At 41.5% G+C, this 11,346-nt stretch overlaps 1 protein-coding gene across 2 annotated transcripts in view; it reads left to right on the top strand.

Moving 5' to 3' along the window:
* The window catches only part of LOC112154294 (zinc finger MIZ domain-containing protein 1), a 99,902-nt gene that overhangs the window by 68,961 nt on the left and 19,595 nt on the right, over positions 1 to 11,346 (top strand). For both annotated transcript variants that reach the window (XM_036217053.1, XM_024285141.2), the window contains exons 4-5: positions 4,237 to 4,350; positions 6,463 to 6,568. In XM_036217053.1, the coding sequence (XP_036072946.1) occupies positions 4,237 to 4,350; positions 6,463 to 6,568 (220 nt within the window). The remainder of the gene's footprint in view (positions 1 to 4,236; positions 4,351 to 6,462; positions 6,569 to 11,346) is intronic.

The raw sequence follows: 11,346 nt of genomic DNA, 5'->3' as shown, positions 1-11,346 counted from the left end.
TAAAACAAAGATCTGCTCATGATCTAAGTTTTATGTAATCTGCCAGCTGAACAAATGTTTGTGCAGAAAACACAACGCCGAGTAGATTGATTGACAAGGTCAACAGCCAATCAGGACACACAATGCACTGTATTAAAATAAAGTAAAATTCCATTGAAAAAAATCAGCAAAACCGCAATAATGCGAGGGACCATTGCATCTCAATTATACTTTGTTTAAGAGGTTATATTACAATATCTATGAACTATTCAATATTACCACATGTAAGCAGTCCACAAGAAATCTGTTGTTGCGTTACAAATGAAGAATAAAAAAATGTAAAAAAGAATTAGAGTTTGCAAATATAGGTTCAATGAGACATGTTCATTTCAGAGGGAAACTTCAGTACATATTGAGAAAACTACTCAGCTTTGTAGATGTTTACTGCCCCAACTTAAAGTTTAAAGGAGGAAAAGAAAATAGATGATTTGGTTCTTTGACAACAGACCAGAAAAAAAGAGCCTCTGGAAGCTTATCATCAGCAAATTTGAAGTGAAGAAGCTACGCAAAAGAGCAGCAAAACTTCTCGATTGACCTTTAAAGTCCAGTTGCCCTTAAGAACGACACCCTACGATAACGTGACCTGGATGGCTGAGAGTCTGCACCAACACAAGTCTCAGTTCATCTTTCAGAGCTGGGATTCCCCCCATTTGGGCAGAAAAAAGCCTCTCAGTCTTCCTGTTTGGCCATGGTAAAGTGACTAATCTGTTCAGTCCTATTATCAGGACTCTGGTGGGACTCGGGTTACAGGCTGAGGTCAAAGAGCAGATTCTCTCCTCCCTCCCCCATCACCCCGACCCCTCTTTCCCTCCTCCACTGCTGACTCCCAGTGTGTCCTTTTGTTCTCCTTTTTCCACCGTTTACGGCAGGACCAATCTCTGGCAGAATGAAACAGACAGGCTTGCGTAACCCCGGGCTACGGTGCTCCTGCTTTGATGTCTCCTTAACTGACGGTACATTTTGTTTCTGGGCTCTGTGCTGGGCGCTACCTCCTTGAAAAGTACATCAAGGAGGCCTGAGAGGGGGGCTCGCGCTGAAATTGGGAAGATTGTTTTCTCCTCAGCTGGGAGTGATGGGTCAGTGTTTGGGGAGCAGACAGGGCCCACGCCCCTACAGCACATTTAATGACTGACTTTGATGTCCTTAAGTAATAAGGTAGAAAGCGATAAACACTCTGTCTTCCGCCTGGTTCAGTCTTCCTCACAGCAGGGTTTTAAATAATTCAATATCCACTCTTTTAGCTGTAATGAAGGTAAAGATGGTCTATTAAAGAGGGTTCACAGAGGTGGAAAATGGGTTTGCATGCGTCTAACAACAGTTTACACAGTTCTAATGTTGTGGGGTTAAATGTATTAACCCCGCACTACAAAAATTTAAACAAATACATCCCAAAGTTAGCGCCTGGGGAAGCAGCACATGGGTAAACATGCCAATTAGAGAGATCTGTGGCGTACAAGGCTGCCTCCAGACCATCTAATAAATGGTTAAGCACCGGGTCATTTCAAATCGACCAGTAAGAGCCAGCACCCTGCTAATAGAGGCAGCTTTGTGCTGCAGACAATCAGGGTTTGGAAAGGCCCGCATAATAAATACCATTTATGTCCTGCCAATTAGACGAGCAGCGAGCCCATTGAGCTGACCGTCTATTCTCCTCCCAGCTCACAAAGATGATCATCGGGGGAGATCAGAACAATTAACTCACTATCTTCTCCCCCTGCTCTCCATTGTCCAATATCCAAGCTATTAAAATAATTAAGAAAATATTGTAAAGCAATCCAGATGTTTGCTTTAATTGAAAGTGTGCACGCGCGGAAATTTTGGCGTCTCCGGGAGAAGTGAGGACGAGGGGGCAGGAATACAAATGAAGGCGCCTCCTTTGTGTTGTTGTTTTCCGGGAGATGTGACATGTCTGTCTGACTACTCCCAGCCAATGCGGCGGACAGGGGAACAAATTGATTTTGTTCCTCAAATGATAAATTACCGCTGAGCGCTATGATAAAGTGGAGGAAATTGGAATCCGTCGACCTGATTGAATCATAGGATGAAATTTAAATCAGAAAATCATTACTGTGGTAATTCCAAAATTACTATCTTGTTGTAGAATCACATTAATTTCGAAACAGCAATTTTTTTATATAATACTAGAATTTTCTACCTTTATTTTGTTCTCAATTAGCTTATTATCTAGCAAAAAATAATCCTTTTGAGTTTCTTTAAGGAAAAGATGGTTCAAAAAAGCTATTGTTTCTGGTACTAAAAAGCACAGATGGAGGTGTTACCCTCAGCTTTGGAAACTTGAGAGGAAGTTTAGCCTGAGCTGGGATAGCAGAAAACACCACAAGAAGCAATACAGGAAATCTGCTTCTTGTTTACTCTCCAAACAGACAGGGATGCTCTGGAAGTAAATCTACTTTCAGCTAAATATAGGTTTCCTTACACTTCTGGGAACTAAACTACAGTGAAAACTGGGAGGGTATGCTGTTGGTATCTATTTAGGAGCCAGTGTTTTTCCTCTCCCTGCGGGTAAGCCGGTCTGCTGTCAGACTCTCCTCTTCGTGGTGCGTACAGGAGCTTGGTGGAAACCAGGAACTGTCCTCCTCTCGCCGCAGGAGCACTTCCTCCAACTCTTAGCAGTCGATATTTGATGATAAACTGGAGCCTCTTTGTGCCGCGCTGCGCCGGCTGCTGATGTTTTCCTCACTGGGTTATCTCAAAGATATATTTTCTAGTGCTTGCACACCTTCAGTTCCCCATGAAAGTGGACCACGCTTTGATTGGAGTGGGACGGATCCAGGGGAGTGTGTCGGGACTCTTGCCCTCTAGTTTAGGTGTGATTGGTGGGTTTTGGCCCGAGAGAGCTGAACATCTGTGGCTTGGCAGTGCCAGGCTCTCCATGTGACAGCCACACTGATGGGACCAATTGTTTTGAGTGCAGAGAACAGTAATCACTTCAAGCCCAAGTGGCGGTGGCAGTTTTTTTCTTTCTACCCCGCCCTTCTGCATAATCCACCTCCTTTCACCCCCTTCCATCCACACTGCTCTGATTGTATGTGTTATCTAAATTTAGTTTTTGTGAATGGACGCTTTTCTCCAGGAAAATGTATCCTTCAGGAGGATTTACACGCTCCCCAACACAGCCATGTCTTCTTTTAGCCCCCCTACCCCACCCCCTGCAGCAAGTGGGAAACACAAAGAATAAACTGGACTGGTTTCATCCTCTCCGTGTCAAACGTCAGCGTTAAAAACAGATATGAGAGCAGCTATAACCAGCTCTGACCTCTGCTGCCCCCTAAAGAACAAGCAGGAAAAAAGCAGGGGGGAGACAGCGGCTGCTCGGCTCCTCTGTCGCTCTCCGAAATCAAAGCACACTGAGGTATTAAGAAGGCAACCATCAATATAAGCTGACAAAACCACTCTATTTACCTTTGATGCCGTGGAGTGGGAGTCCATTTGTTCCTGTTTGGAGCGTGTGCACTACAAAGGCTTGCACGCATAATCTCTCCAAAGGCTGAAGATTACTGTGGAGTGGAGGTGGTTTGTGTGAGCTCCTCTATCTCTAAAGTGATTTTATTGAGGTTTAAAAGCTTTTTTTCCCTCTTTTGGGGGATAAAATCACCAACTATGATATGGTTGGTCTGTTTTTGTTTATTGCGAAGAATGACAACACAGTTCAGGAGTGAGCTGCTGGTTCCAGCAGGGGGATGACGGTCATGAAGGAGAACCTGTGGGTCAAGGAGCCCGTTGTCATCTAAAGTCACAGCACAGCCCAAGGCTGGCTGGTGAAATAAGGGCTCATCTATTCATGCAGGCACACAGGGAGATTTATCATGTTCAGTAAAACCTGAGGACAGTAAGAAGCACCTTTGAGGGTTCAAATCCAGCTACTTTTTATATATCTTAAATCTACAAATATATTAAATAAAGTATCATATTGAAATGAAAAAATATATTATGCCATAATTTGACTTTTTTTTAAGATATAGATCTTGCTGCATCAATTTGTGATTTCCTTAAATATTGAATTCCTACATTATAGAGTAAAAGTAAAAACTGATTACTTAAAGATATGAATACTCTCTCTTATTTGGTTGTCTACATTTCAGACATTTCGTGCATCTCATCCTGAAAAAAAAATCAACCGTTTCTATTATCTTTTCATCAACTGGACTCCACTAATTTTTTCTTTTTTCTTTCCAGCACTTACAAAACCCGGCAAACTTTCAAACGGCAGCAACCGAGCTGCTGGACTGGTGCGGGGATCCTCGAGCCTTTCAGCGCCCGTTTGAGCAAAGCCTAATGGGATGCCTAACGGTAAGTTGCCAGGTCGAACACTCACCCACACCTCTTTGCAACCTCACTGCTGCAGGTTCAAGGGCGAGAAGCAGAGTCACCAAAGCAGCTGCTGCGTCGGCTCTTTCCACATCTCCCTCAGGGATGCAAAAGAGTGAACGTTTGGCCGCCTGATCTTCAGCGAGGTCACTGCGAAAATGCAAAAGCATGTTACAAACTGGAAAGAACCAAAAATCTACATTTTATTATTTTTGAATATTTCATTTTTGCTCTAAATTTAAATAAGACCAATAAGATATCATTGCACAAGGATAGGTTCACCTGTTACCTGAGTTTTCATTATTTACTCACAGCAGCTTCTGGTGTGGTTTGGCTCCCCTGCAGCAGTCGAGGAATGTGAGCAGATTCGTGTTGGTGCACCACAGTGAAACCACTGTGACACATCCCTACACTGGAGCTTCTGCTACTGATTTAATGTGCAGCAGCAGGTGCTTTCCCTCTATTTGGCCAGTTCACTCTGTTCCTGCTGTGAAAATCGCAATGCTCCTTGCTTTTTCTTCATTGGCTCTGCAGACCTGAGTGCGGGTGCGGTGAAAATGAAGATAATCTAATGCAAATGTGAAATAACCCCATAATTTAGAGCTGTTTTTTCATCATACTTGTACTTCTAATACATGATATGATCATCCTTAATCATGCTTCTTAAAGAAAAGGGGAAAGTTGAGGATGTGAATGATATTAAAGCAAATCTACTATAGAATGTTTTGAAAAAAGGAAAAAACATTGGTGTTTTTTTTTTTTTTTTACTTATGGTAATTATTTAAAGGTCCTCTGCTTTTATACTAACATATTCTTTGGGAAAATATGTTTCTATTTATTATAAAAATTCTAAAAATGTTCATATTTTTCACAAAAATTGCAAAACAAACTCAGTTTGCCTGCATGGTTTTCCATCATTAGGAAAATGATACACCAGATTTTATGAAAACTTTTCAATCTACTGACTAAATTGATTATTTGGTTCTACTACAATTGCATTATAAACTTAAAACATATTTAGAACCTTTAAAAACATAAAGTTTGAATTTGATTGTGTGCAAAAAAATGATGGAATGTTTGCAAAAAAGCATCTAAGGAGATCCAGCAAATATGCCAAGACTAAAAGTGCATGAACTGTTTTTTAATTCTTTTTTTGTCTTGTTACTGTGTATTTGTGGTATAATGTTTATCTTCCAGCCCTTACTCTCTTAAAGATCAATAAAATATAAAAAGTTGGTGTTTTTATCAGCTATAATTTTGTCCATAAAAGTACATATAAACTTATATCAGGCAAATAAATTGTTCTTTGTTCACTGATTAGTGTTTTGTTTCTAGATAATACATATGTTGCAACCTTTAAAGCTGCTTCTCACACTCTCAAGAGGCTAAAGCAGTTTAATGTGTGCAATATAAAGCACACACTTTCCTCTTGGAGGTCAAACATGTCATTTAAAGACCTGAACTTAAAATTACTTTAACTTTTTACACTAAAATTACCATCTTCGCTCACATAGATTTTAATTAAACAGCCTATTCTCATTTCTTTTATAGAGGTCTCCCATAAATAAAGACCAGATATAGTGTTTGGCGTTATGTCTAGACTATATTTACAAAGATAATGATACGGTACGGGCAGCTGTGTTCAGCTATGCTACCTCAGGACTTGTCTTGAAGTGTGACAGCAGCTCTGAAAAAAGCTGCAGAAAAAAAATTCCTCTGCAGTGGAGCCTGTTGGTCCTGAAGGTTTACACGATTGGAGCGGGTTCCTTTGAGCTGATAATGGAGCAGATAAATCAAAGTAATGTGCGGGATGTAACTGTGATTTACATCGCCTACTGTGACATGTTGATGTTACTCTTAATGCTTCCTCTCAGTGGGTCATTGCTGCACTGGAGGCCACATTTTCTCCTTATCTCGCCGTCAGCCTGCTCATATGGAACTGATAAACCTGTAGTGAGTCTATCATTTGGGTGGATCTGGGGCTCTGATGCTGCTGGGGGTCACTCTTGAGAAGAAAATGCGGCTCATAAAGATGAAAAACGTATTTTGAATGTTGTTCGGGGTAGATCATGAGGTACGTGTTGCTGTTTTCAGGTGGTCAGCCGAGTAGCAGCACAGCAGGGCTTCGATCTGGACCTTGGCTACCGGCTCCTGGCTGTTTGCGCTGCCAACAGGGACAAGTTCACTCCAAAATCAGCAGGTAAGCCTGGAGTTTTCTCAACCGCTACTGACCATCTGTCCATGCTGCGTGAGCTTAAACTTTAAATGTGTTTTTAGCAATTTCACCCACTACTCCTGGACAGCAGAAAGTACACTTTTAGAGTTTAGTTTATAAATACTTTCAATCAGAAACATCTTAGTAGCTTTAACTTAGAAATATCTGCAGCTCAATTTCAGGATTTCTTTCTGGTTTTTGACAGTTCAGCAGAAAGCTGCATCTGTCACGCTGGACAAAACCCCGCCGTCGGCAGCAATGGCTTCCTGCATTTATGCGACTCCATCGTCTGAGCTCAGTGATGGATTGCTGGGACAGATGCAGATTGTTCAAAGTTGCTTTCAAAGCGGGGAAAAGGCGAGCTGAAACGAGACGGGAATGAAGACGTATGGGCTGTCAGCGGCTCAGATGATAGCGGGAATATTTCCTGCTCTTTTACAGTTGGTGATTTGTGCTTTCCACCTGTCTTGGTTTATGAGGAAAGCTCGTTTGCGCTTCTGCTTCTGTGTGCTCGGCCACTCCGCGGGGCCCTCTAAAGTCCTGAGTCAGGGCAACATATTGTTTGAATTTCCACTCACATTTGCCCTTTTGAACGGCTTTCGCATAAACCTCCAAGTGTTGCTGATATGTCAGCTGTGGAGTGGGGGAATCATTCCGCCTCCAATTAAGTAACACCACCAAATGTTCTAATTCTGCTTAATGCTAAATCAAATCTCATGGCCTACTTTAGGGGCTTAGATAAGATTGCCAATTGATTCTCTGTCTGAATAATTTCCTGCAACAGTAGTCATTTGGAAAGCTGAGAGTGCTTTAGTCTAGGCAGCATCCCAAAGTACATTTCATGGACAATTATGTATCTGCAATGTAGGAATATTTAGAGAGAAGACTCCTGTAAAGAGACAGAGTCTGTGGAAACGGCAGCACAGGGAGAGCTGACAGAACTTTTAGAGAGGAGGCCCGAGGCGAGGAGGCTGTTAAAACGCAAAGAAAGCCCTCTCCGGCAGCCTGGGGAGATGGCTCTTAAAGGATACTCCCACTGGGCCCCAGGGGGAGGACCTGCTCTGCTGATATCCAGCTGGGCTGTTGCCGAGCGACGGAGGGAGGGAATGGATCACATGACGAGGTCCTTGTTGCATCCACAGCTCGGCCCTCTAACTTCAAAACATCATTTATGGCTGAACCCAGAAGATTTAAAACCAGGAAGCGTTTTGTAGTCAGCTCAAAAGAGTCAAATGCAAGTTGAGAAACTGATGTCTGGATAGAAGATTGGGTTTGTGGGATGAACTCCAGAGGAAGTCAGATTTGGTGACTTTTCTCTGTTATCTGACGGCCTCCAGTAGATGTGGTTGAAACTTAAGAGAAGAAAGAAAATAATTTAGTGTTTTCAGTCGCTGGCACTACAATGGGTTTCAGCATGTTCATTACAAAGTGCCTTCAATGGTTTTAAAATCCATTCCGATCACCTTTTGATCTATTGTAAAACTGTTCCCAGTGGACTTTTAATTATTACAGTATTATGCTGTTTTTAGCCTATATTTTTTCAAAACTGTTGTTTTCTAAGACATAATTTCTGTAGAGTGACAGTAGTTCATTAGAAATTTGCCTCTAAGTTGTGGGTGGGACAATTAGCGTGGAATAAGCCTGACCCTTCTCTTCTCTGTTCCTGAGAGCTCTCTGTTTACATGGATTAAGTTCTTTCCCTACTCACTAAAGTTTGTTCGCCATTTTCTATTGCTGTCCGAATCTACAATTCCAAAATCAAGAGCCTTAGAAATTTCCAAGAAGTCTTAGGAAAAAACAGTGTGTATCAATGCTCACTACATTGGCAAATATAGACCACAATGCATTGCGTTTGAACTATTTTTGAAAGAAAAAAAAATTGTTAAAATGTATTTTTTTAAATAAACATCCACATTTTCATCTTCAGAACATAGTGGAGTCATGAATAGACGCCATGAAATGTTTGTATTTATTAGAATTTCACTTTGTGAAATCCGTGACGTCTTATCCTGTCTTTAAAAATGAAAGAAAAGTAGTGAGCGAATGGTGTCCGAATTTCTTTTAAAAATAACTAAATAGTTTTTGAGTCGTTAGAGATTAGGGTGGGAATTCATGCTCTTCTGCTAGCTTCTTACCCCCAACCTAACAACAAAAATGGCAAGTAATATCGAATCTATCCAGCAGTTTTAACTAAATGCAAGCTCGGACGAGGAAAACGAAGACGTACATGGATATATTTATCTACAAGTGGATGTGGAGCTGAGCAGGGAGCTTGTGGATCGCCCATCATACTTTCTGTTTCAAACATGATCTTTTTCAAACTGTATTTTATCGTCTGCTTCTGATTCACAACAATTTGAGTAAGCAAATAATCAGAAATGCAGTTTTAAGCTTGATTTTCTTCATATGTTTAATGTGGTTCAAAATGGTTTTAAAAACAGACATCTGCAGTGAAATGTCTTTATAATTAATACAATTTTGTAGAAAATTTAAAATCATGAGCTTAAACTCTGTTTTGCTTTTAAGGATTTTGGGGTAATTAACTTTGCCGTTTTGGGATTAATTTGCTCTATTAACCTGTGATTACCACATCATTGCAATGCATTGATGTCCGGGGGGGAGAATCACTCTCTTAATGTAGACAAACTCATCAAGGTCTCTCCCTCCCCACCTTTCTGACTACATTTCATTACAAGCCCAGTTTGGTTCCTTCTTCGCCACTGCGATTCATTCGGTTTGGGGGGGCGTCACCAAAATGCTCATACACCAGGTTTTTTTTTTTTTTCCTTTTCTGCACAAGGGTCAGAGCGGCACATTCCCAATTGCTCGCGCCTCAACGAACCCACGGAATTCCTCGGCTCTAAAGAGCGTAAGGGCTCATGAAAGGGAGGAGCGGCTGAAGTTTCTCAGCTCCTCAGGCCATTCATTCTCACATGTAACAAACGCCTGGTAAACCAGCCATTCAGCAGATAATTAGTTCTCACTCTTGTCAGGCTGGGTTGTCCCCACACTTGTTGTACACATGCAGGGCTGTTTTCAAGTCTAGGCGGGAAGCATTGTTGGTTGTAGTTAACAGTTTCTTCCTGTTACAGATAGGGGGAAAAAAATTGTTGTTGTTGTGATTTTTTTTTTTTTTTGTGGGCTGATAAAAGGCAATAAAAGTGTTTACTAAAAATGAAAAAGAAGGAGCTGGTCGGTTGGAGGAGGTGTTTGTTTGCAGCTCTTAACAAAGGACTTAACCATGCAAAATAGTTGAATTTAGATTTTTTTTTTTTTTATTCAAATGAAACAAAATCTTCAGTCTAACTAATAAAACGGAATAAACATTAAGTACAACTCAAAGAGAACATCAATAAATGTACTGTTTGACTCCCGTCTGAGCTATTTTTCAAAGCTTTCATACAAATAAAGTTTCTTTTACCTGCTGTTTCAAAGCTGATCATGTTGTGCGGTCTGCTTAAGGGGTCAAGAATGTAGTTGACGAACCCTGAGAAGGTCTCTGCTTATTATGTAGAGGTCAGAAACATGCACACAACACACACCAGTGAGGGATTTTTTCCCTTCCTATTTATTGTCCTTTAAACAATCTGATTTAGTTTTAGTTTTTTATGCACAGAGAATCAGAGTTTGTAAAGGTATAAACTTTCCCAAAAAAGTCCAACCATGACTAATGTGCATTGAGGGGGCGGGACTCCAAGTCAGCCATCGCACACTTTGCTGATGTTAGTTGCTTGAAAAGCAGATACGGGGCAGTGAAAGCGGAGATCAAGGTTTTTCTGTTCTTCAAGCGTTCTCCTGCAGGTGGAAACACTTCTAGGATCCACTAGGAGCAGATCTCCCTGACTTTATTCTTTATTCAGGAGTTGTGACCACATTCTTATGGCGTCTAATTTTATTTCTGTGCTTCTGACCTGATATGATTCATTGATATGATGCATTGTTCTGGAGAAAGTCAAAGCAAAGTCACTTCTTAAGTGTTGATGCTTCAGGCAGCAAAGTTCTAAACTTGTGGTTTAGCGTTAGTTTGAAAAAAAGGAAATAATTTATAAATGTTGGCAGTTCAACCTGTGGACACGAAACCTGAAAATTGAACTTAGTGCGTTGTTTTGCTGCATAGGTGAGAAACAAATTGAATCTTTTACCTGCTACGGATGCGTTCAGGTTGCCCTTTCTGATGGGAACTAGCATGAAACCTGGTTGACCAGCCTCTGAATCAGCAGAGGACGGGGATCGGTGGCGCCTTTATCTGCTAAACTTTACTTTTAAAATTGAAGCCACAAATGAAAGAGTTGAATCAGCTGTTGTTGGGTGGTTGAGGTTAAAAGATTGGCCTCCGGTTGTGTGTCTTCCGACAGTGGTTTATAGTTGTGCAATTATTTATCCAAAAGATTAGCCGTGCTCTCGTGTGCTAAGACAAATGTGGTCTAATTAGCCCCTCCTTCTCTGATAGCAAACCTCTGAGCATCAGGAAGCCACAACACACAGCCTCCTCCTCCTCCTCCTCCTCCTCCTGCTCCTCTTTCATTCCCCTTAATTACAGTGACTAGTTTGGGGGATTAACTTCCCCGAAGCCGTAGGTTTGGGGGCTAAAATCCTGCGCTTCACCTGAACCTGTTCTGTCGCCACTTTTGCACTGCAGCTCCCCGGCAGCGACTGCTGCTTTAAACGAATTGATTGAGGCTTCTTTTTTACTCGTCGCTCTGGAACCAGGCCAAGACACAGGCTGTCTAGCACATTAGGCACCACCCCCCTTTGCAAGTTTG

This window comes from Oryzias melastigma, linkage group LG19, assembly GCF_002922805.2.
Source record: "Oryzias melastigma strain HK-1 linkage group LG19, ASM292280v2, whole genome shotgun sequence".
Classification (NCBI taxonomy): domain Eukaryota; kingdom Metazoa; phylum Chordata; class Actinopteri; order Beloniformes; family Adrianichthyidae; genus Oryzias; species Oryzias melastigma.
The sequence above is the reverse complement of the archived record's forward strand: the minus strand, read 5'-3'. Positions and strand labels throughout refer to the sequence as shown.